Source organism: Vicugna pacos, chromosome 3 (assembly GCF_048564905.1).
Source record: "Vicugna pacos chromosome 3, VicPac4, whole genome shotgun sequence".
Classification (NCBI taxonomy): Eukaryota; Metazoa; Chordata; class Mammalia; order Artiodactyla; family Camelidae; genus Vicugna; species Vicugna pacos.
In genome coordinates, this window is record NC_132989.1 from 110425128 (window position 1) to 110451129 (window position 26002).

At 48.8% G+C, this 26002-nt stretch overlaps 1 protein-coding gene across 3 annotated transcripts in view; it reads right to left on the reverse strand.

Moving 5' to 3' along the window:
• Window positions 1-26002, reverse strand: part of TRIO (trio Rho guanine nucleotide exchange factor) — a 330020-nt gene that overhangs the window by 59577 nt on the left and 244441 nt on the right. For all 3 annotated transcript variants that reach the window (XM_072958843.1, XM_072958845.1, XM_072958844.1), the window contains exon 34: window positions 15678-15921. In XM_072958843.1, the coding sequence (XP_072814944.1) occupies window positions 15678-15921 (244 nt within the window). The remainder of the gene's footprint in view (window positions 1-15677; window positions 15922-26002) is intronic.

The following is a 26002-nucleotide window of genomic DNA, read 5'->3' on the forward strand; positions in this document are numbered from 1 at the left end:
TGTGAAGGAAAACAAGAAACTTTGTTTTTTGGGGTTATTTCTGATACTTTCATTTGATGGCTGACCGTATAATTAAAAGGATCACAAAGAAAACAGAAGACACACTGCCAAAGACAGTGTTTAAAGACATTACCCAAGGTTTGTCTGTGAGGACCAAACAGCAAGGGGTGCTGGGAAGAGAAAATGAGATGTATCTGTTGTATGGAAATTGCGTGTTGACTCTTTTAACCACAGTTACGTTTCACAGAGCCCAAAATAAGTAATTAAGATCAACTAGGATGGGGGGGGGGGCTCAAACGCAAGGTAAACCCAGTAGTAAATGAACCTCGCTGAGGCACCAGGGAAAACATAACCACACTGAAGAGGGTGGGGAAGAAGAACATTCACTAAGTGACTCTGAGAAACGGCATTTTGATTGTATACTGTGAAACCAAAGACAAAAAGAGTCCTAAATTTGTGTCATGGGTTGGCAACGAGAAAAGGCAGACTTGAGACTCTCAAAGCCAAGTCATTTTAGGGAAAGAGAATACTTAATTTCCAAAGAGGGGAAAAATGGGTTCTAGACTAGGGTTGAACAAATAAGCAAATATATTTTGGATAACAAGATGCAGGTGTCTCACTGTCAGAGAAAAAGGTTACAAGTAAGGCAAGGCAGAGGAGGGCCAGAATGAACGCTGTGCTGTAGGACAGGAATCACAGGTATCAGGTGGTATGAACTTACGTACACAGTGTATATACACGTGTGTGTGTGTGTGTGTGTACACACACATATACACACGTGGGGTGAGGGAGACAGAACGTGACCATAGACACATGTGCACACATGGGTAGGTAAACAGATGTGTCTGCTGAGAAGACCTAAAGGAACAGATGATCCAGGGCTGAGGCAAGGAAAACATCAGATGAGCTGGGAGCATTCCGTATTGTCAGCAAGCAAGGAAGTGCTCCAAAAACAACATGGCGGGTGTGTCCTGAGTACACAGAAGCTGACCTGAAGACACCCCTAAAGGCCAAAGCTGGAACAATTTGAACAACAAAATACATGACAGTATTGGACAATGACTCACAGAATAAAATAAATCTCCATGACTCCATACTGACATACATACATACATACATACATACATACATAAGGCAGAGGGATCACTCTTCCTGACAGAATTCTAACGAATAAATTTAAAAGGGATGAGGAAAACAGAAAACCACCAGTAGGCAAACTCCACTGTAATAGCTGTTGCAGGGATGGCTGCTAAGACGAGTGGGGAGAGGCAAGAGGAGAGAGAACATTCGCATAGTTTCAGCACATCTCCCACAAGGTGTTTATTAATTACAAACAGAAAACCAGTAACTTCAGTAGGGGAATCTGCAGACACTGCTTTAACCGGGTGTTCAAGGTCGCCACCACCAGGCATGTCCAGGTCCCCCTGCGGCCCCCACCTTGCACAGGATGCACTGAGTAGGGCACAGCTTCATTTTTGTGGTATTCTTGCCCCAAATGTGTAAGCACCATTGAATCACGAGAAAACATCAAATAAACTAATTGGTGGGGGGACATCTTACAAAATAAAGGATGACTAATACCTCAACAGTGTCAAGTTCATGAAAAACCAAAGCAGAGGAAGAACACAGTAGACTGGAGGAGACTAAATATGAAGTGGGTCCTGGATTGGATCCAGAGCCAGAAAAAAAGACACTAAAGCAAAATCCAAAATCAGGTCTGTGTCCTGGTTAACGGTGCTGCCTCAGGGCTGCACCTTCCCTCTAAGATCTAAAATGATGTTTAAATAAAAAGTTTTTTTAAAAATAATTGATACGTTATATAAAAAGAAATTGAGAATGTGAAAAAAGATACCAGAGAAAAGTAGGCAAAGTTAGAGAACTTCTATGGAGAAAAAACATATTAGGCAAATTAATGACCTGTGAATAAAGGTATCTTTGATTTATTAAAAAAATATACTGAAGAAACAGAAAAATCATTCTTTGCACAATTGTGGGCAAATTTATATTAGTCAATCTCATTCTCATGAAAATAAAGGTACTTTCATTTAAATTGATTGAGAAGAAATTTGGTCAAAATCAACGACCTCCAATATCACCTTTCATGTAAGTTTTTCTTGTGATAATTATTCCTCAAATATTTAAAATGAGAACCTCAACATTCTAGTGCCTATAATTAATCTGTCCAAAAACATAAGATCATTTTGGCCAAAGGAGGTCTCAAAACAAAACAAAACAAAACAAAACCCACATCAGTGAAGAAGATCTATATACAAATAAATGGTGCTTTATTAAATCAGGACTAAAATTATACTTAAAGCTGTTTGTAAAATTAAAATTCAGATGCCAAAGCACCTAAAGTCTTTCTATTAAGATTACAGCACTTTCTGAAGAGGAAGCAAACATAGTAATTAGACACTTAGTTAATGCTGAATGAAAAGGTCCTCAATATCTTATAAGCCAAAGACGGGATCCGGAAAACAACGGCAGCCACATTTTGAGATGGAAACTCAAGGGCACAACTCTTAGGAACATTATTTATAATTTCCTTTAAAACGTAACAGTGTTTCCTTGAGACTTGAAGCACTGTCAACGATCCTGATAAACTTTTAGTTGCCTCCCTTCCAGCTGGTCCTGAAACCCAGCTACTTGGAGGAGCAGGCGCGGCTGCTGACGGGCTGGAGCAGCCCAGCCCTCCCCGCGGACGGACGGACGGACGGACGGCGGCTCCGGGCTGCCTCCTGACCTGCCCCCCGGCCCCAGCCCCACTTCCCTCTGCGCGGCGTGCCCACGGCGCTGGCCTCAGCACAGCTGCGCCGCCGGGATGGAGGTTCTCAGGTTCCACGCACAAAGATACCCCTGTTCGGAGGACGTTTTGTCCAGTTTCCTACCCCGCAGATAACACCTCCTGCTCCGGAGGGAGCGGACGCAGGACTGAATCCTGCTTCTGAGGGCCCCATTCAGCACGTTATTTCCTGCCGCCTTCTGGCACAGTTGCCGACCCACAAAAGCACCTTTATTGAGGCGTTCAGACCCTTCATCTGGGTGCCAAAAATCCGATAGGCTCCTTTTCATTGCTTTACTTACTATCTTTTCACAGACGATGTGAGTTTTTCTCTAACTTGAACAAAACCAACATTCAAGGACTCCTTTTTCCCACTTCACTGTAACTCACCACGTGACACTCTGTTTGCATCAGCATGTGGATTATTTGCAGAATGGCAATATGAGATGGTAACTCCACAAGAGTATTCCCCAAAATCCTAACAAAAACAATAGTGCTCAAAAAATTAGAGCAAGGTCGCCAACTCCTGGCGGCCCACACGTGCCTGTCATGTCCCAAATCTGTGATGCTTCAGAGGGCGAGGACACAGGCTTACCCAGGGAGGGTGGACCTGACAGGAAGCTTATCTCCCCAGCTCTTCCAAGGATAGCCAAGGGGCAGATTTTGATTCGGGTGGCTGGTGGGGGGGCAGTCAGAAGCTGAGGAAGAGAAGGGGGATATGGGTTGTGGAGAAGAAAAGTTTTACTTCCAGATGTAAATTGATAAAAAATTTTTTGTTTTGTTTTGACTCTTGTGATTGGTTCTTCCATTCATTCACTCACAACAACACCACTGAGGGTCAAGTTCTGTGCCTGACTCCGGCAGGAGGAAGAGGAGAAGGAAAAGGGACAGATTTCCATTAAGGCAGCTCCTTCGGGTGATGGAAAGCAGTGGGAATTACCATATCATAAGTGAAAACAGAAGACTCATGTCAAATCAGAACTGAAAATAGTGTCAACGTTCTGAAGGTTTCTCTTTTCAGAGGAAGTGACTACTGGACGTGGCGGGAGGCGGGGATGGGAAGCCCTTAGGAATGACCTCAGTTGCAGGCGGGCAAGTGGTCTCAAGTGTGGTGGACCTGGGAAAGCGGCTTCTGTAATCAGCTCTTCCACAAATGAGGGCTGCCTTGGGCAACTCAGTCTGTCTCCAGAGGCTACAGCTTCCCTCCGGACCACAGGCTCCTTCCACGCACGTGGCTGCTGAACACACATGTAAATGCAGAGCATCATTCCCTTGTCAGTGTAAAGGGAGCAGATGCGCAGTGGTTGGGAACTGGAGCCTGAGGTCTGACTGCTGCTTTTAGAATCCCCTTTTCCATCACCTACCAAGCCCGGTCAAGTTAATTCCTGTGTCTCCATGTTCTTACCATAAAATAGGGATGATAATGGTATACGCTGGCATCGGGGCCTCTTGAGGATTAAACGTTTAGAGAAGCAGCACAGTGCCTGGCACGCCGCCAGCCCTCGACATCTCCTGTCACTGCTGTTACTCTCCTGAGGCTCTGGCAGTCCCTCTGCTGTGCGGTGATTGTGCCCGCCCTCCCCCCAATTATAATGTTCAAGTCCTAACCCCCAGTACCTCAGAATGTAACCAGATCCATAGACAGGGTCTTGAAACGGTGATCAGGTTGCAACGAAGCTATTAGGGTGCGTCCTAATCTGACTGGTGTCCTTGTAAGAACAGGAAATCTGGATACATGAGAGACCCCGGGGTACACACAGAGGCAGAAGCATGCGAGGACAAGCAAGGAGGCGGCCGTCTGCAAGCCAAGGAGAGAGGCCTCAGGAGAAACCAGCCCTGCCGACACTGATCTTGGACCTCGAGCTTCCAGGACTAGGAGAGCTGTTTACGCCATGCAGTCTGTGGGATCTTGTTACGGCCGCCCGAGATGACCAAGGCACCCTCCATCCCAACTGACACCCATCTGCTCCATAATCTGGGGCATAAATGCTCTCGTTAGTTTTGAGAAAGCAGGAAACTGACCTATCTCTAAGAACAGAACTTAAATATTCTTTCCTTCTAGTAAGTTCAAAGTTCTACAGACTCAGAAGAAGGGGTAGGGGAAGAAAAGGATGCAACTGAACACACAGGGCTGCAGGCATGACAATGGAGAAGGACACAGAGATTCCAGAGCTGTCTCGCAGCGCAGCCAAGGCGCGTGAGCCTATTTACCATCTTCTCAAATGTTTGCAAGGGCCCTTCAGACAATAAACATGCTGGGCCCCCCGTCCTGAGCTTGGCTGAAAACTTTGGGGGAAAATGACAGCGCCCTTGAATAGTCAGCCTTGTGGAATGACCACGCTGTGCAAAGCACCGCAGCCAGTTAGACCACACGATAACACGCCTTGAAGGCCCAAGCACGGAAGTGTCTCAGAAGACTCCAGGGTAGCCCCGCTCTAGTCCTCACAGAATGCCAGGAAGGCAGCCAGAACCTTCTCCTAGACAGAGCTAGCTGTGGGGGTGAGAGTTCAAAGATCAGCCTCTTTACCCCACTGACTGACCTCCACACCCCCCCACCAAATCCTTTCAGGGTGTCAGTAAAGGACGAAAAAAGTTAGATTGGGGAGGGTTTTAAAAACAGAATTTTTCAAAATTCATTGTGAAATATTTGCGATGAGAAGGTGAATCCTAGAAAATACAGAGAGTACACAGAGACTTTAAAGCCCATTACAAAAACTACAGCCAGCACTGTCTTGTGAGTGTGTTTCTCACAGGTGACAGTGTGGTCTGGATTCATAAGAAGCCTTGCATGGATGGAAGGCAAAACAGTGGCACCACAAAAAGCTATTTTTATACACATGCTGAGGGAAGTTACTCATTCTTTGAAACTGCCACCACTCTACATTTAGGGCCGAACTCCTAATTTGCACCCCTTTGACTGAGTCTATAATACAAATGCAGACACTGCATGAAAAAAGGTGAAATACTATTCACGTTAATATTTCACTGCACGCTCCCGTGCAGAGCTCTGTGGGAAAACGTCCATCAAAAGCTCACCTCACAGGAGTCACCGGAAGCTTACGATGCAATTTATATGAATGATTTTAAAGAGTGACCTTATTCAAAGGGGTGAATTATTTTTTCCCTAAATGTGCAAGATGAAATTAGAGAACTCCAGGTGATCGGTATAGCTCAAATCTGATAAAGATGAGAAAAGTACATAAAAGCTAACGTCATTAAATAGCACATTTACTGTGATTTTTTTCTGATGTAGTTAATTTAAGATTCAGGTGATCCTTCTTCAAAAGTTGATTTTCCAAATGCATTTACCCTTCAATTCATCAATCCTGCAGAATTCCATAGTACAGACAGGCTTGCATATGAATGAAAAGACGGACACACAGAGGGTTGGGCTGTGACCCCGTTTACAGCAGCAGCAGACCAGAAGCAACCCAGGGGCTCCGCCACACACTAGTTAATAACCTGAGTTGTGTGCACATGTGAAGTCCTGGAGGTCCGTAAAAAACAATGAGGCATCCACCTCTCTCTGTACGAAAGCAGTTTCTAAAAGATACGGCAGCGTGAAAAAGCCAGGGGCAAGATACACTGCCTTTTACATAAAAACACGAAAGGAGGAGTGAATACACGTCTGTACGCGCCTAACAGAGTATCAGATGTGGAGCTGGGAATGAATGAAAATGGGATCTCTACCCGGACAATAAGACTATGGCAAACAGATTTCTCAGTTTATATACCTCTTGGTTTTGAACCACATGAAATATTTAAAAATAAGTTTTAAAATTTGTCATTTCTTCCCTTCTATAGCAAGGAAGATCTGAATGTGGGGGTCGCTGAAGTTGTATGCAAAAGCTGTGTACTTGTGTACATTTCCCTGGGGTAGGTACCACGGCTTCTGTCAGATTTGGCCAGGGATACGTGATTCAGAAGCTCGCAGGGCCCGCTGCTGCAGCATCGGCCGGGGTCTCCAGGGTATTTCCGCCTCTCCTTGCCCGTGGCAGCTCAGCTGCCAGGATCTACAGTCAAATCTAACTGCCGATGGGAAAGTTAGCTCTAGGAACGCAAAATAATCACCCAATCATCTCATGCTTCTTGGAACAGAGAAAGGAACACAGAAGCAAAAATCAAACGCTCTTTCTGTGGTTTTCTGGCACATCTTCTCCGTGGGTGCTTGGGTGTTGTATAATCAGGTGTCCCCAGAGCCACAATCTAGTAGATGCCCACTTATTTGGACTGAAATGTAACAATTGTTCCCCTCCATGTACAGCATTTATTCATTTTCAAAACAGTTAATGAAAACCCCAGCACATGGTACTTTTGAACGACCTCTCACCAAACATCCCTGCCATGTAATTTCTTACAGCTTCCACAGGTGCCAAGTAGAGTGAATACATTTAAAAGAGAAACCCTGGATTGTCTAATAAACAGCAAAGTCTGATATGAACATACGACAGAAAGGAGACAGTTAAAACAGTGGAGTCCACAGAAGGGTGGGGAGCAGACACCTCCACCCGGGACCTGCAGCCGCCCCTGCCGGGCCGTGAGTCACCCTGAACGAGACGCACTTCTGTTTTCGTGGTGATCTCCCCTCCCGATTACATAGCTTTCCCTAAACACTGTGTCATGGCTGCTGAAATCAAGTGTGGGAAGACGGTTTTCTCATTCATTGTTTACAGCTTTGCTATATATATAATTTTGTGATCATCTAATACGGATGGTGTCAATGCCTGCTCACAGCCTTTTTCCTGTTTTAATAAACACTTTACTGTAAAGTTGGAATGTGAAAATACCTCCAAGTGAAGCATTCAGCACAGGCATGGCCCACTTGTGCAGCTCTGTAATTACACACTGTGCAGAAAACGCTCCTTAATCACAGGTCTCGGGCTGACCATACGGCCCTGGGTCCACAGGGCTCAGGAGAGGGACAGAGTCTTTGTTCTTGTGCAACTCCACGTTCCTCAGTTTTCCTTCCCACAGGGATTGACATTAGCAGCTGCTCAAACAGACTAAAAAGTGCTCTTTCCCAAGCTAATTTTTCGAAGTATATAGATCTTCCATTATACATATACTTAAAGAATGTGTGGGCAGACACAGGTTTGAAAGATCTATGCACTGGTGCTCCTGGGGTGGGTGTGTTTTCTGATTAACAGCAGTAATTAAGCCAATGTCTAAATATACCAGAATCACAACATATTCAACTAAAAATTTCAATATTACTAAAGCCTTTTTAATGCCTTCTGTTTTCCAAAAACATATTAGGGCATTTAAAAGCCATAAGCAGTCCTAAGAGTTAGAGACCTAGACGCATCCTTGGGACAGAGGGTTTCATGATTTGAGAAGGATGATACTCGGGCTGGACAGATCTACATCAAGCCACCCCCGGTATCCTTGGGGAAGGTATCCTTGGGGAAATGCAGGAGGCCTGGAGCTCGCTCTTCGGTCACACAGGCTTCTAGTGAAGGCGGAGAAACACCTGACTCTCCACAGAGCTGCTGCTTTCCTGGGTAGGGGTGATGAGGGGAAAGGACGAGGCCCCAGCCCCGCGAGGCCAGGCTCCCCCTCCTCTGCTGGGCTGGGCTGACGCTGTCCTGGGAACTGAGAAGGTGGTCTGGACGAGAGAGAGCAATCTTAGTAACTGCTTGTATTCTGAGCAGGAAAACAGCTTTAAAGTCCACCCGGGGGTCGGGGCCCAGCTCAACCCTGAAGACGGCACAGGCTGGGAAGCCAGGCAGGGTGGCCTGGGCCTGGGCCTGCCAACTCCACCCCTTCCACTGTCTGGAACCTCTGGTGAGTCCTGCCACCTGGTCTCATCTGTACGGCATGAGACCCAGGGACACGGGAGTGAGGGGCGGGCGGCGGGGGGTGCCACTAGCAAAGGGGCAGAGTCCCCACCTCACAGGACGGGATGGGGAGGCTGAAGGGCCAGGTGAGGACAACAGCCCTGGAGGGACGGCGAGAGGGGCTCAGACGCACTGCAACCCGGGCCCTAAGGGAAACACGCCCTAATTTTATGCTTGCACAGTGGCTGTGCCAGTGGTCATTACCCCAGACTCAGACATGGAGCTTATACCCTCCAGGCCCCGGGACCGCAGCAGAGTCCCTCGCTCTAAGAAATGATGTGTGATTCTGAGGAGCAACCCCTGGAACCAGTGGTGTGTCCCTTCCACACAGCTGTGAGTAACGGCCCCAGGGAGTGTATCCACACGTCCTGTGTATCTTCGAAGTAAAAGAACAGAACTGGACAGGACGGATTATGCTGACCTGCACTCGTGTGCCCACGAGCACCCCTGCTGAGACAGCCCCCCACTCAGGGTCCCCCTTTCCACGACGGCTGTGGGAGGAGGCCCTACGTCCCCGGCAACCGTGTTGTATACAGGCTCTGTCCCCTGTACTCCCCCATCACAGCTGTAAGTTTAGCACGATAACTGCACCCCCACACCTGTTAAAATGTTTTAACGGACTTTCAGCGAGTTCCTATGCGGCTCCTCCTGCATCTTCAGTGGTCCCTGGAGCTCATCTCGCAGGGACCTTCTTAGGTTACCCCGATGTTAGCTCTTGTGTTGAAACACCTGTTAATTACACCCTCACCTCCACAGACTTACTGGGTACATTCAGTTTTTTTTCCTTTAGGATTTTTCATTGTTTATTTGGTGAGGAAGGACAGGAGTGTCAGGTAGGGGCGAGGGGGTAAGATCCCCCCACCCTGTTACTTGCTGACCCACACCAAGGGGAGAAAGGGTGTGTGTGCCCCTGTGCACACGAGTGTGAGGTGCAAGGCTGTGGAGGACGTGTTAGGAAGCTGGGATTTTATTCTGTGACCAAAAGCAAGTCACTGAAGAGGTGTAAACAGGTGCACAGTATGACCAGATTTGTGTTTCAGCTGCAATAAGAGGGTGAGAAGGGAGGCAGGAGATCTGGTGGGAAGAGGCAACGTGGTGATGGAGAAAAGAGAAGATGCTTGAAATGTATTATTCAGACAAAGGTAGCAAGTGTGGTGGGCATGCTTGAAAAAGTAAAAATAGAACTACCATACGATCCAGTGATTCCACCCCTGAGTATACACCCCAAAGCACTGAAAGCAGTGATTTGAAGAGGGATTTACTGGCGTTACTCACAATAGCCAAAAGGTGGAAGCAGCCCCAGCATCCATCAGCAGATGAATGGATAACAGAATATAACCTATCCACATGTGGAATATTATTCAGCCTTAAAACAGAAAGAAATTCTGACACAGGTTCCAGCACGGATGAACCTGGAGGACATTTTGCGAAGTGAAGTAAGTCAGACACAAAACCACAAACACTGTGTGATTCCACTGATGAAGTCCTGAGAGGAGTCAAGTTCACAGAGACAGAGGAGAACGGTGGTTGCAGGGGCTACAGGTAGGGGTGGGGAGTGAGTGCTCAGTGGGGAAGCTTTTCAGCTGGGAAGATGCAGACAGCTGTGGGTGGACAGAACACAACAGTGTGCGTGTACCTGATGCCACTGATGTGTGCACTTCACAGTGGTTATGATGGTAAATTCTACATTATGTGTATGTGAGCACAGTTAGAAAGAAAATGTGGAGGGCAGTGAAGAGAGTCTCAAGCATCTTAGCTGTCTCCTGGGGGATACGTTGGGCCATTTCCACTGACTTCTGGGGAGGTGGTGGGAGAGGGAATTTGAATATAACAGGTTTAAAGAAGTTGGTTGGACAGTCCAGTGGAGAGTCAAACATTCAGGCAGAGAGAAGGATGGACAGGAGAACCTTGGTAGAGAGCTCCAAGGGCGACAAGGAGGCCGCCCGGAGAAAAACCTACATTTCAGGTAGTTTCTCATGAAAATCTCTCACTTTCCTAATTTTAACTTGGATTAAAGGAAATGCTCCACTTCAGTGATAACAATCACGTATCACTGCTTTTATGAAAGATAAGTCCTTCTCTTTTATGACGACAGCCAGTCTGGTCAAGAAGGAGACCTGATCCCGACGGTGCCCACTTTCTGCGGGTGGTGTGGGAAACCGGAAGTGGGGGAGGATTATTTCGGGAACATCGTTTTCAGTCAGTGTGGTGTGTTCAATGAAAGCCCCTGGGTGTAGAGGCCCAAGTGACCAGCAAGCAAGAAATTTTATTTCTCATGTTTTTGTTCCCTTGTTGTTCTAACGAACAACTCGGAGCGAAAAAAAATCATGCTTTTTAACTTCTTCAAGTACTGACCTCTACACCATCCTAGAAACAAAAAAACTGTATAACCATAAACAACTTTCAGAGAGGTTAAGGGTAAGTCCCTAAGCGGGTATTGTCTTCTAAATATATCAATGAACTAGCAAAAAACCCACCTGTTGCCTCATTAGGGATTAGTGCGAGGAGAAGGGGGAGGTTTGGAATTGGCCTTTATTCAGAAAGACCGCAAAAGAAACACAGCCTTAAACCATCAGAGCTGGTGAGGACCTCAGAGGTCACCTCGTTCCACTCTACTCAGGCCCAGGGTTGCAACGTCACTGAAGACAAAGATGGATCAGAACTCGGGTCCTCTTGACACAAAGCACAGACTATGCGAAGTTCAACACGCCACCTCTTCTAAAGGCTCCAACCATAAATGGCACTCTTACCACTGAAAGGTCCTCTCTTAAAGCTGAATTTTAGCAAAAAAACAATTTAGTGGTGGCTGAAAGCCACTTTCCAAATTCAACTCAAACTGTACCAAGCTGGGCGGTGGAAGACTGTAGGCGACAGGCAGTGCCATGACAGTCACATGGGCAGTTTTTCAGATGCAATGAACCAGCTGTGAGCACGATGGCAGGGCCTCCTTAAGACTGATGATGGACTCTTGTCTCATTCTTAAAAAAAGGCGAATACAGTCAAAAGACTGCCACGATGCACTTCAGACACGCACCCGGCAGGAAGCACAGATACTCCTCTGCCCAGGTTACTGACCGAGACAGTGCTATGTGTACCACCTTCCACCCCATCACCACCAACTTTGGGCACTGCTGCCTGCCCAGGGCCCTTGCACTGCTCCAGGATGCTTGCTGGGTTAGCACCTGAACCCCGGCGCTAAACTCTCAAACACTAGCACGTGTGGTGGTTCTGGCTGCGAAGAAAGAGGACAGCTGACCTACTTCCTCAGTCCAGGGTAGCACAAAAACAGGGATATTTTGACGCGGCCTTGTGGAAAGTATAAACATTCCTGATATTCCTGTTTACCTTCTGTGACGAAGACTAAGCAAGTGGAGAAAAGTGACAGCTTTCCAAGTGAGGCAGTAGGATGGGAAAATCCCTCGGATTTTCTAAGAGATTAAAGATAATTCCGTGATCCTGTATCAGCAGTCGATCAGGGATCACACACAGGGGTGTGGGGGCCAGGGCTTCTCGATCCGGTTGCATGCTGGACCCGCTGGGGCCCAGACATGAAACCTCCAGGTCCAGGCCCTGACCCCAGAGATTCTGATGTGGTGGCAGGTGGCAGGAGCCATAAACCATGAGCTGAGTCCACCTTCTGCTTAATGTGCCTGCCATCTGGGCGCCACCTGTGACTGAAATGCTGTGGGGGGCAGCCAGAGAGGGACTAGGAGACGCCTGACACCAAGGCTGCCCGATGGCAGCCCCCCAAACCCGCCTTTCCCATGGAATGGAGTTTTTTCAACCACACGGTGTTCACACTGGAGGCCAGTTTCAGCCCCAAAAGTATCTCCTTGAAGAACGAGCTGTGCAATTGTACTTCTTGTTCGCTTAGTTCCCTTCCTGCCACCTCCCGCATCAGCCAGGGGGACAAAAGCAGCCCAGTGCTCACCAAGTGCAAGTACTCCCATCGGACCGCCAATGCCAGCCATGCTTCCGGACACCTGGGACCCGGCAGTGCTCTCGGGGACTACGGAGCCCCTCCTGGCTGACCTGGGGACTTAAGACTCACAGCCACGCTTCAATTCTTAAGTATCTTATCATTCACAATCAAACAAACAGACATTTCCCCTCAACAGGCATGTCTCTTCCATTTGAAATGTATGGAAATTTAAGTTGCTTGGACTGGGGAGTTGTGCAGAACTTGAGGCATTAAGGCTGAGAAAATTTTGGAAGCAGAGATTAGTAAACATGTTCATTCCTCCTCCTGGAAGGACAGAGCAGTGAAAACCACAGGCGCTCAAGAGCCAGTCTTCAGAGATCAACGGCAAGTGACCGGGGACAGACGATGACGGCCGTTCCCTAACGCTTGGGAGTTCTGAGGCGGGTGAGAGGCGAGACCGCACTTGTGTGACTCTGGAAGAGGAGGTCCAGTGCTGCGGCACAAGGAGCCGCACCTTCTCCTCCCTGCATATCCTTCCAGCCCAGCACGGCTCTCAAAGTGGACTGGGCTCAGAATGAGACACTGGGTCAGCAGACACCCGTGAGTAACCAGCACCCATGGCCCAGCACACGCCAGTATGTGAACAATCCAACACGTTCACTCCTTTTCACACTGGAGCAAGAAGGGGGGGCCGTGGGGCCAAGTGGATCCCTGCTTCTTCGGGTGGCACCAGTTCTCTCAGCCTGCAGCTGCTGCGTCTTGTTTCTGATCCTCGTCCCTTGTTGGCCCAACTACCTGGCGAAGGCTCCCCTCCTGGACGGAGCCCCAGGTCACTGCCTGATTTCCTGGACTGGAACCCGGACAGGAGGCTCTGGCAGAGGCTTGTCAGAGAGCCCAAAGGAGGGTTTTCCCTTCCCCTGTCCACCGCCTGAGTCCTAACACTGCAAGGGAACAGAGAGTTTCAAGAGTTTCCTTGCATTAGAGGAAAAATTAAAATTCAGGAAAGAGGGGAAAAATGGATAAGGTTCTGAGCCCCTGTCTATGCACCAATAGTTCACAACAGGTTTTACTCAACAAAGAAACACCTTCTCAGTAAAGTGGAGGGTCTTTGAGGGGCAGGAGTAACCTCTCAGGTGCTAGAATGTCACAGAATATCAGAGCGAAAAGGCTCAGGGAACAAAATGGAACTTACATTTAAAGCAAGCACAAACCTGCCTTCCACAGGCAGTTTTCAGGACAAAGTCAAGTGTGATAAATACATAGTTCTTTCCTCTCAGCCAGCCTGCAATTGTGAACACCAGGAAGTAAAGAACACGCCATGGGAAAGGCACAAGTGAAAAGCAATCTTTCAGGACAAATGTTATTTGTAGCTTAAGTTCACCAGGGCTCTTCTGTATATAATAGATGAACTTGAAAAAAAAAAAGCTGTACTTTATTTTCAACTCAGGTTCAAGGACTTGAATATATCATGCAATGAGGAAACACCCTGGCAATGGGTGAACAGGCAGCCCAGCAAGACCTCCACCTGAACGCGAGTGCTCGGCAGGGCTGGTCCAGCGAAGCTCTGAACTCCGGGCAGCTTTGCCAGCAACGAAGGCAGATGCCTTGGCTTTGGGCCAAAATCTGCAAATTCCGCGCCTTTCTCTTTGGATCCCTGGAGAAATCATAGCCTAATTCTTGCATTTGCTTCCTGAGGTGACATTAAAGTCACACGCGGGCCCCGAGGGACCCAGATACACGGCTGGGCCTGTGATCACCGAGGTGAGCCCCTCAGTGCTGTGCCCTGTGCAGCATTACTGAGCTCAACACGATGATTAACCCTCAGCGGCCAGAGGACAGTCGCCAGGATGTGCCAGGATGAACATAAAGAGGGCACAGACAACTGGTGGGAGCCACCAGCATGCTCCAAAATTAACTGGAACGAACTGGAGAGGGACAGAGTATAGTGACATTCTCTCAGGAGGGGCAGACCAACTGCACACCCCCAAATCTGGAAGAATCACCATTGTCGGTACTGTAGAAAAACAAAGACTGTGAAGTGACGTTGTTCAAAACATACGAACTCTACTTGGTCTGCATTTTACTAGAAGCTACAGACCGATGTTTCTTAAAGCCTCAAAGTTAGCTTCTCACTAAGACGAAAGATTAAACCAGTGATGTTCAGTAGATACATAGTGTAAGCTGCACATATAATTTTAAATTTTCTTGTAGCCACAATGTAAGTAGTTAAAAGAAGTGAAATTGATTCAAACAATACATTTTACTTAACCCACCCTATAAAACACATTATCATTTCAGCATGAAATGACTCTAAAATAATCACACATTTTTTGGGTCATACTAGGTCTTGCAATCCAGCGTTTATTTTGCACCTGCAGAACATCTCCATTCAGACCGGCCCTGTTTTAAGTGCTCAACAGCCATGTTAGTCCAGCAGCTACCATGCCGGACGTTCGGGGTAATCAGACTCTCCTACCTCACTAGGAGCCCATTACTGCCCCATCTAGACAATGTGGAAAAGTAAACTTGCTACAGTTACCTTTCTCTAAAGGAGTCCCCAAAGGCCATTTTACTCAAATGCTCTGTTACTTCTGTTGAAGGCGCTTCTTTCAAAAGCCACCTCTCTTGTCACAGCCACAGACCCCTGACACTGAGCCCTGCCTGACTCGGTCAGCCTCTCTCTGGGGGGCCCAGCTGCGTTCCCTCTCCAGGCAGGGAACTTGGGGAGCCTTGGATGTGCTGGGATACGTTACAAAGCTATAAAGATGACATGGTTAAACTCTCAGGGGCCATGTGCTTGACAGTCCAGGACTTGACACTAGCAAAATGAAGAACCCACAATGTGAAAACCTGACACTGCCCCCAAGAACAGCCCCCTCCTCCTTTTCTAACCTGATACCTCATTACACAGCTGGGAAACGGGGCGATGGTTCATTATTTCTGAGCCACAGGTGAGGCCCTCATTTCCGCTTCAGTCCCTGATGGACGACAACGGCCCAGACACAGTGACAAGATTAGGGCCCAAGCGATAAAGAGGGATCACACCTACTGCAAGGCTGCAAAGAAGCGGGGACAGAAGCAGCAGCGTCGTTTCCAGGGGGAACGTCATTTCCACCCTCGGCCCGCGAGCCCCTACCTTTGTGGTTGAAGATGCCTTCCATCTCCATGCTGCTTCTAGAGTGGGCGATGCACAGGGAGCCGCAGGGGACCAGGCCTTCGGCGGCGGGGGACCGGTCAGTGGTCCGCACCAGACACCAGTCGGGCTTGTCGTGGGGCCGCTCCAAAACCTCCACGGTCTGCCCGCGGCGGATGGTCAGCTCGGTGCTGTTGCAGGCCGTGAAGTCGTGGATGACCACCGTCAGCTCGCAGCCGCCGGAGAGCTGCGGAGGGAGAGGGCACAGGTCAGCGAGCCCAGCCACTGGCCTTCAGCAGGGGAGGCCGCGGACTGCACCAGGAACTCTGTTTCCACTCCACACGGGTCAAAGCCTTGCGCACCAGCTGGGCGAATCTCTCCAGTCTCAGTCCCGTAATTCATGTCCCTTTGGAATCACACGAATAGTTACTTACTTTTTCACGTTCTAACGTATAATTATGATTTTCTGAGTTTTACACTATCAGAATCTGATGTCTTTTCATGTAAGTGGCCAAATCTTTTTGTGCCTCAGACATAGTTATCTCCCTTCTCACAAAGTGCTATACACAGGTGACCCTTGAACACCACAGGGGTTGGGGCGCTGACCTCCTGCACGGTCAGAAACCTGTGTGCAACTTCTGACTTCCCCCAAACTTGACCACTAGTAGCTCAGTGTTGACCAGAGGTCTCACCAATAGCATGAACAGTTGATTGACACATATTTTGTATGTCATCTGTATTATGTCCTATATTCTTACAATACAGTAAGCTACAGAACAGAAAACGTTATTAAGATCATAAGGAAGAGAAACTACATCGACAGTATATGTACGTATTTACTGAAATAAATGCACATGTAAGTGGACTTGCACAGTTCAAACCTGTGTTGTTCAAAGGTCAACGGTATTCATTTCTAAACTTACTGTAAACGAGTAAAAACTCTACTTCAAGGCCCTTTGGGAGATTATTGTGAAATATGGTGATAGAATGAAACAGGGTTCTGTTGGTAATGGGCAGTGTGAGCCACAGGCACGTGGGCTCCTCAGTGCGGCCTGGGTCAGGAGGGAGCGGCCACAGGGGGCCAGGACCCCGAAACTCGGGCAGAGCACGCCCTTCTGTCTCCAAAACCCTCCCCACCCCCAGGATGCTTCTTAGTGTGCCAGTCTGGCTCTCAGCCACTGACCCCGGCCCCGCCACGTGCCACGTGCCTTCCAGCCTGAGAGTCCCTTCCCTTCTTCCCTCGCCTGTTCTCTCCTCTAAGCTCACTCCCGTTTCCATCAGAACCCTTCTAAGGCGCAGGCCCTTTGAAGCACATCCAAAAAGAACATCACCTCCATGATCTGCTTGTAAGCAAGCGCGTGGCCTCCTCGTGACCGTCTGCCATCCACGACCTGTGCCCTGTGCGTCTTCCCTGAGACTCCTTGGGGACAGCTCATGTATATGCTCCTTACTATCCCTCTTACGTAAGAATCCCTTGACCAGCTCCCTGCCTGTGGGCCGTCCCCTCTGGCCCTTCAACACGGGCAGCCCCAGGCTCAGTCTCTCCTATCTGTCCACGATCCCTGACGTGGGCTCCAAAGCCGTGCCCTCCATGCTGGGGACTTCCAGGCAGGCATCCCAGCTTGCTGTTTCCCTGCCCCTTCAAAGCAGTGAGTCTAGGACACGGCTCATTATCCACCCCTGTTGCTCCCCCTTCCGCCACCACACACACATCTGTTTCTCTTCCGGTGTTGCCTTTCAGGTGATGGTGTCACAATCTCCCCATTTTTCACCCTCCAAATACTGCCAGATGGAAGTTAGGGCATCTTTCTGATTCCGTCCTTGCTCTGCACACCCACAGTGGTCATATCATTTGGATTTTTGCAGTGATCTCCGGAGTGGCCCGCCTGACCCAGGCCCTCCCCCAAAACCCCCTAAGCACCGCTGCCAGAGACCTTTTCAAAATGTGGCTCCTCCAGTGCAAACATGCCTCCTCCTATTCTGGAGCCTTAGACACAAATAAATTCCTCAGCCCAGGATTCAAACTGCCCACGACCGGGGCCCAGTCCACCTTCCCAGCCACGTTCAGCTTCTTCTCAGGTGCCTCACGGCCTGAAGTGGCCGTGTCCTCCTCTGAGGCGGGTCCTGCATGCCTTGTGTCCACGCCACCTTTCTGCTCAGAGCCCCCACCTCCCCAGTTTGTCTAGTATAAGCCCCCGCCAAACCCCTCTGAGAAGCCACTCCTGTATCCACCACCCTTAGCACTTGGTTAAATCATGTCTCAATTGTGACATGAGCCGCATCTTGGGTTTTACATGTGTCTGCACTCGGCATCAGAAAGCAAGTGTGTGTCATTCTTCTGTGAGGGTCTCAGTCACTGCTGAGCCCCCAGCACCGACAAGGGCCGGCGCATGGCTTGGATGAGGAAGCTGTCGGAGAACAGAGCCTTTCCTAACGCTGCCTCATGTGATGCTTTGTGTCCAGCAAGTGGTCAAACATGTGCTGAAGTGAAAAAGGTAAAAACACGTTTGCTCTAAAAATGAAGGCACTGTTTGAAAATGAAGATGAAACATGGGCTTTTCCTCTGGGACTCCGGGAGCTGTCCCTGCCTGTGTTCAGTATGTGACGCGCCCAGCTTTCTGTTGGCCTTTGGGCATCAGCACAGAGACCACACAAGAGCAGAAGATGGACACTGGGCTGCGGGAGGAAGGGGCAGCCAGGCCAGGCCTCCTGCTGGGTGGGAAACATCCTCAGTCCAAAGAGGCCGCTGGGCCCCACCCCTGGCCAGGCCCTGGGAGCCGTGCCCCCTGCACGGGCTTGTGGCCCTGCGGCGTCCTCGGCCACTCGCCTGTGCTGAGGCTGTCGGCCGCCCCGTTATGCTCCCTGCTCTCCACTGCCCTCTGGTTCTAACAGCCTGTCTTTCCAGAGAAAGTTCAGATATTTAGAATAAGAAACACATGTCCACCAGACAACCACAGAAAGCAAAACAAAACTTTTCCATAATGAAGCACAAATATTGACAAAAGGAATTGTGTCTGCTAGGCCACAAAGGACATTTTCCACAAATGATTAACCCCCTTCTAGAGGTTACAAATTTCTCTGTAGAAAAAAACCAAGCTGAATCTCACATATTCCTCTGTGAACAAGTGAAGAGAAGATGCTAACGTTAAAAGGTTAAAGGCAGAGGCCCAGTCTAGGGAAGAACTTTCCTCATAAAACCCTATGTGGTGGAAGTGGTTAATCCCTGTAACGAAAAGGAGGAATGTTTCCCATCCCAGGGAGAGTGTGGCCTGTGAACAAGCCCCAGTGAGGAGTCCAGCCTGCTGAGGCCCCGCAGGCCCACACTCCCCATGGACTCTGCCCCCAGCCAGAGCTTTCCCAGGACGGCCAGTCGTCCACTGGCCCTGCTTGTGCATGTGGCCCCAGCGTGTCCCCACCCCGGCCCCGGGAAGTTCAACTTCAAGACACACCACCTCATCGCCAGCCTGTGCCGGCTGCTGCCTCTAGAGATCTGTGAATTTTTCAGGCCGCCCAAAGCCACGTGGTGTGTCCTGTGGGTGGGGGAAGGGTGGGAAGGAGAAGGGGGCTGCTGAGAGGAATGAAGCTAGACTTCCCTCCTGGCACTGAGTTTTAGCCCCTCACAGTCATCAAAACTATTGGAAACATCTGTGCACTTGACAGAGCCTGAGAAAGAAAAATCAAGCCTGTTCTGACAAAGAATTGCAGACTGAGTCAAAATTCTTTTTCAAAAGCTTTAGGGAACTTAGTAACAGACTCTAGTACCAGAAGAATCTGTTTCCTCACAGTGCTAGAATTACTATTTTTAAAAAAATCCTATCTTCTTGGCTTTACTCCTGAAAATCAACTGACTTTTCCCATAAGAATCTCCACACAAATCCGTGCAGGGAGGATTAAGTGGACGTTTTCTAGTCCAGAGAAGAGGCAATTTGTGGATTTCTGTCTCACCGTTCACATTTGAATATTTTAAATACGTTCCAAAGCTTGTCTTTAAAACCAGGTTTGTTAATTAAAAACAACAACAAAAACTTTTTTTCTGTATAAAAGATGAACTATTTTGAGGAAGCAACGTAAGTCATTAAAGTCTTTTGAGAATTAAACTCCTAATCAGAAAGAGTTCAGATAACATACAGCATTAAACATGTCTTACTTGCTGTCAGTGACATTTCTACCCCCAGTGGTACAATTTCATTACTAGGTTGAAAGAGTTACTATTCCATTTATCTGGTTTAAAATTTTACTTTTTCTTTCCAACCACACTTTGTGACAATTTTCAGCGTCTTTTTCATGCCTATGTGTTTTCCGGTCTTCTGTTGTGGGCTCCTTACCACACACATTCAGTTCAGGACCGCAATTCATGAAAAATCTCAATTTCCATGACTCACATTAACTCGTGTGACAGTCTCATCAAAGATAGTTCTTTTTTTTCCCCAACTCTCTTGTCACCTTAAAAAATTAAAGGTGGGGACTAAACAGCATGACAGTAAAATGGCCTTAACTGGAGCGTGGACCATGGATTCCACAATGAAATGCCTCCTCCATGACCACCCATCTCCCCCTGAAAGGGCTGCAGGGAACTCCAATGACCCAGACGCACAGACAGCAGAATCAAACCAGAGTCCCTTTGCCTGAACTCTCTCCAGAATGGCTGAAAATGAGTAAGTTGCTGTGTTTCATCTAAAAGAATGAAATACTCATCTCTGATCAAAGGCATGTGAACCTTCAACAATGTCCAAAGAACAGAATTTCACTTTTTTCTGGAGAAACCATGTTATATTGATTTGATTTGCCTGAGCCCAGTTAAGGGCAGTAAGCGAAGCAGACCACGGCCGGGGACGTCTCCCTGTTGCTCTGGCGTCTCCTCCCTGGTGCCCTGTGATGAGGCATGTCTACGTTACAAGAACAGATAGTTCTTGAGAGACAAGAGCAGACACCTGGTTTGAAGGAGCCCTGGGGCAGGTTCTGCCAGAGGAACAGGGGCTCTTTACGACTGGCTCGGTGGAGGATGTCTTCCTCCCTGCACAGGATTCTGCTTTGAGAACCTAAGATCGATTGCAGGTGGGTGTCTGGTCAATTCTCTGAGAGCACTTCCAAGGAGACGGGGATGTGGTCGAACAAAAGCCACCTCCCCCTGAAGAACCTTCTACAGCCCAGGACAGCGCGGGCGCTCAGAGACCTCACAAGGGGGGCTTGCGGTTTTCTGGAGGCTTCACACAGAGCAGACCACAGAGTGGTTCCTCGGTTAAAGGGGATTAGAAAGTACAGCTCTGCTGGCGGCCGTGGTTACGAGAGCAAGGCGACCACTGGCAGCTGGAACAGATCCCCGGCGACACGCGTTACCCCGGCTGCTCACCCGCCCAGGCTTCTCCCGGGGCAGCTTCGCGGAGGCCGGGGGCTTGCGCCTCTCAGCAGCCGACCTAACACCTAAGGCCGTGACCACCAGGCCCCCTGCTCCCCCCAACCCCGAGGCCAAGTTCACGGGAGAAGTCGTCACCAGAACCTGCTGCGCGGTTTCCGAGAGGACCAGTGGGGAGGCTGTCACACGTCGGGGGTGGGAAAGGAATCCGCGAGAACCGAAAACGCTTCAGATGGCAACAATTCTGTTTCTTACCACCCTCCCTCAAGAAAAAGAAAAAAGAAAATAGGAAAATAAATAAATAAAAAGAAGTCTGCGACAACGTGAGAAAAAGCTCTTTCAAAAGCAGCAGGTCACCATATCCAACATTTTATCCAGGAAAGAAAGACTGAGCACAGTGTTCAGGGAGGTCAATCCTCACTCTTCTCTAATGTGGTCACATCCTGATTTTGACATGGAAATAACTCTTGGAAGCCTTCTTGCCTGTGCTACATACGAGGTGCAATGGAAAGTTAGATGTCAAGATGCTAAATTTAAAAGATGTAATTAAAAAGGCAAGCTTTCAGTGTCAGGCAAATCCAACAGAGGACAGCAGCCGGTATCAGGCCTCCGGGCTTCCAGAAGCTGACCCGGACTGACGCGGCAATCTCCTCACTCTGAACACATCAGAACGAGGTGTCAGACCTGGCGACCCAGCGCCGGGGGGTGAGCCGTGTGTGGATGACACACTTCGCTAGCTGACAAGCAGGAAAGGGAAGGGGAGTCGGGAAGCAGACACCTGACCCCCTGAACTACCTGTAATCACAGGTCCTGGAAAGCACGGCACCTCTGAGGACAACGCAACCCAAAGGAGTCTGTCTGCTGCATTTCCTGAGTGGGCAAGACAGTCTTTTCTCAGGAAAAGTTCATTTGAAATGCCTCTTTTTGTCTTCTAAAGACCAAGGTGTGACAGGCAGTCAGCCGCCTGGGCCCCTCACCTGAAGGAAAAACAGCTCCAATAAACCACCTGCCTTGAGTCTGAATCAAAACTCTTATCGTCATCAATAGTAACTTTGGTCAGTTTTGTAAGATTTATACTGAAAAGCACTTCTCGATGTGCCACTATTTTAAGAAACACTTCTGTTACTTTTCTACCTAAACTCTGTATTTTTGAGAAATCTGCCTTTTCTTAGAACTGAGGTTCTCTACTCTAGTGCGGGGGATTTTGTTTCTCTGGCTGAGTAACTAGAGTGAGAAAAGCCTGCATTCATTCTGTGGCTTGACAGGATCTCCCAGAACACTTGTTAAAAGTAACAAAAAGCCGCAGTCACTTAGAAAGAGAGGGAACCAGTGGCAGGTGTCACCCTCACCAGGCTGCAGGCGGGGAGGGCTGTCCCCGCTTGTAGCTGGGCGGCAGCTCCTGTGCGGGCTGCACGGGGACGATGTTCTCGTATCAGTGAGTCAATGACCCAATCTTGTGAAGAGCTCAGTCATCCACACGCACGTGGCCACAGCGCAACCAGGGTGGTAGGAGTAAAGATGGCAGGAGTAAAGCAGGCTTCAAGCAGGAGCCTCCCCCTTCTTCAGTGGCTGCCCATTCAGCAGTGGTCAGTGGTTTGCTGCGGGGCCACCAAGCCGTGCGAGTCCAGGCACTAACTCAGAGCATCATTCTGCCCTGAGCCCCGCCCCCAGAGCCTGACACACACAACCGCCGCTGAACCCGCTGCAGCCAAGCGTGCTCAGGAAGAAGCCGATGCAGACAGTGACTTGTGACGGCAAGTAACGAACATCAATCGCCCAGCAGTGACAGAGAAGGAAGTAATTTTAAAATGAAGCTAGTATCTATCCAGTGCCCAGTACACGCGAGGCACTGTTCTAAATGCACATTTTTTTCTAGATGCCACTTTTTTTGTTTTTCTGTTTTTGTGGGTTTTTTGGGGGGTGATTATTTATTTTTCAATGGAGGTACTGGGGATTGAACCTAGGACTTTGTGCACGCTAAGCACGCACTCTACCACTGAGCTGTACCTCCCCCACAAACACACACTTTTAGTGCCCACAGCCCATTTACAGATGAGGAAACCGAGGCACAGGGATGTGTGCACAGAAGCAGCGCTCACAGGCCTGGCTGGGGAGTGCCTCCCTGTTCTTAACCACCTGCTGTTGGACAGTGAAATCTGCATAACTACCTGCTGCACTATGGGCGGTCGGGACTCTAACCGCTGTCCCGAGTGCTCTGTCTGAGGGGATGAGAATCATGTGCTGTCCTCACTCAGAAAGGCTTCTGACTCGATTTCATGTCCCCAAGGGCAAACTCCGAGGCCCTGGGAGGCTTGGAGAGCTCCGCCCGGCCAGCCAGCTGAGTGGTCCCTCTGAGCCGAGCTCCCTCCTGCTTCTGGCACCTTCGGGAGGAGGGGAGAGTGGGGTCCCAAGCACGTGGCCAGCCTCACCCTCAGTCCTGGCCAGGCCAGCTGGTACTGCCCAGCGCCAGGTATGCAGATACGGGGCTGAACACAAGCACAGGGCTCTTCCTGAGCAGTCTGAATGCAGCTTCCCTGTCTCAAAAACGTGAATCCAGCCACACTTTACAGCGTCCTGGCATTAGTTACTTTATATACTTCCTCAATGCGGCAATTTACGTAAGCCCATCCCAGGTTCCATGGTGCAGACTGTCAGTTCACAGAGAAAGCTGACTGCCTTTTCAACTCCATAAAATTTCATATCCCCAGCACAGTGCTATATATACTTCATGAAAGGTGAGTGAAACCGTTAACTTTTTTAAGTGTGTGGATTCATATATTCATATAACACGCTTAGGGCAGTTCATGCCAAGTATGGGTCTCAACTGAATTTCTCATTCATAAAAACAAGAACTGCATGACTTTAGATCTAACACAGGCTCACACCTGCTCCCCAGCTTGGGTCACTTCCCCACAGGCTGCCTCGTCTTGCCTTGGTGATCCTTTTCATCCTGCCCTTAAGATGCTTTGTTCTATAGCAGCCTATATTTCAGTCCCATATTATTTTCCTTATAATATAAAATTTTGTTATATGAAGCAAACCACAGACTAATTACGCAGAGGGAAGGAAAAATATGAAAAATGCTTCTTTAATATGCTAGAAATATTCAGCTCCTATTCAGCTCTAGTGTGAAATAACAGGGTCTAGACCTCCCCAGGTAATTAAATCCACATTGTGTTTCTGGCTTCAGCTCCCTGCTGCTGGGTGGCCCTGGGAGGGTCCTCCAGCCTCCCTCATCTCCTCAGTGTCCTGAAGGCTTCTCCTCCCTACCTCAGGGAGACAGGCTCAGGACAAATGAGATAAGAATCTGGCAAGCATTTGATTTCTTTGGAACCTAAATTGTATTTTCACAAGATTGCTTTATCAGCATAAGTACCGTTAATACGGGCAAGAATCAGTGCTAAACGTACATATTTGGAACAAAGAGATGGCGTATTTTAAAACAAATGTTTTCAAGGAAGGAAATGTGTTTGTGGGGGCCTGTGGCTTGTATTCTGTGACCAGCCTTCTCCAGCTCTGCTAAAGAGGGTTTCTCTAGGAGCCCCTCCTCAACAGACTCTTCCAGAACATTCTGAGCCTCATCTGAGAGTTACTACAGCACCGGGCAGTAAGTTTTTCTCAAGAATTTTCCAAGAGGCCTCAAAAACATCTCCCCACCCAGTTCTGAAATGGAACCAAACTCCATGATAACAACTAACTCATAACAGACACCATAAATTAAGTCAAATAAGCAGAACATGGCTAAGTCATTTCCCTCGACAGATCTCCTGTATCATCAGAGGCTGTTTAAACTTGAAATACGTAGGGTGGAAAGAACCTTGAGATGTGTGAAAAGTTACTGCCATTAGAGATACGGGGGTTTTCTGGTTAAGCCTGGTTCAGAGAAACAGTGTGTTTTACAAACTGACTCAGAAAACGATACCGTTTCCTAAATGTATTCTCCCAGATCATTCACTGACCCTGAAATGTTCTACCAGAAAAGTACAGAAAAGGAGCTGGCTACAAGAAAACCTTCCAAAAGAAGAGAGCACACGTGCAGGCACACGTGTGGGCGCAGCAGGGGCGCCTCCTGTGTAAGGCATCGCAGGTGTGCCCTCTTCGAACGCCCTGCTCTGACTTACCCTGTGTTGCCTCACACCCCGTTTATTCTCCTCCCAAACGCAGAGCCCAGGATCAAAAGAAGAGAACCTGTTGTGGCAGTTCTACAGTCTTAGGAAGACATGTGACCCCTTTTGTGTACTTCTGAGCCCAGGAAGGACCCCTGGTCTCAATGAGGGGTACCAACGACATGCCACGCCTACCTAAGGAAACTGAGTTTTGGAGCGCAGCTCCCCAGGACGGTTGAGAGTCATGAGAACGTTAAGCTGAGAGCGGCCGACCTGTGACAAGCATGGGTGGAGGAGTGACGTGCAGAAGGGGCTCCTGAGGCATTTCTGGGCCATGGGACAAAGTTCAGAGATGATGTGTTAGGTGAGGTAAACAGAAACTGGTAAGTAATCGTCACAGACAAAAAATTTTATAGGCGGTTCTTTAAAAATTCTCATACCCCAGTAGAATGATTACTTTCTACAAACCTGCACTTCTGTTAGTGACTCACTCTCTCTCTCTCACTGGGTGCCAAAATCTGCTGTCCTCATAGCGACAGTCCCAGGGTGGTGCCATATTTTCCCACAGCAGCTGTGCAGCCTCCGCTCCGAGAGCACAGAACCTGTCCTGCTGTAACTGATCCGAAGTCAACTAGTTAATGCACCCTGACCCCGGGACAGGGTCTTCTTTCTGTGGCGAACCTCCTGTGACTGGAGGCAGCCGCACGGTGGGGACCAGGGTGCCCCGGAACTAGCACACGGCCTCTCCACGTGGCAGACGCCTGGCGCTGGTGGCTCCCCCCAGGGTGGGGAGCGGGAGAGTCAGGAGCCCCTTCCCAGACACGGGGCACTTCTGGACACCCACCACCACCCATTTACACGCAAACCAC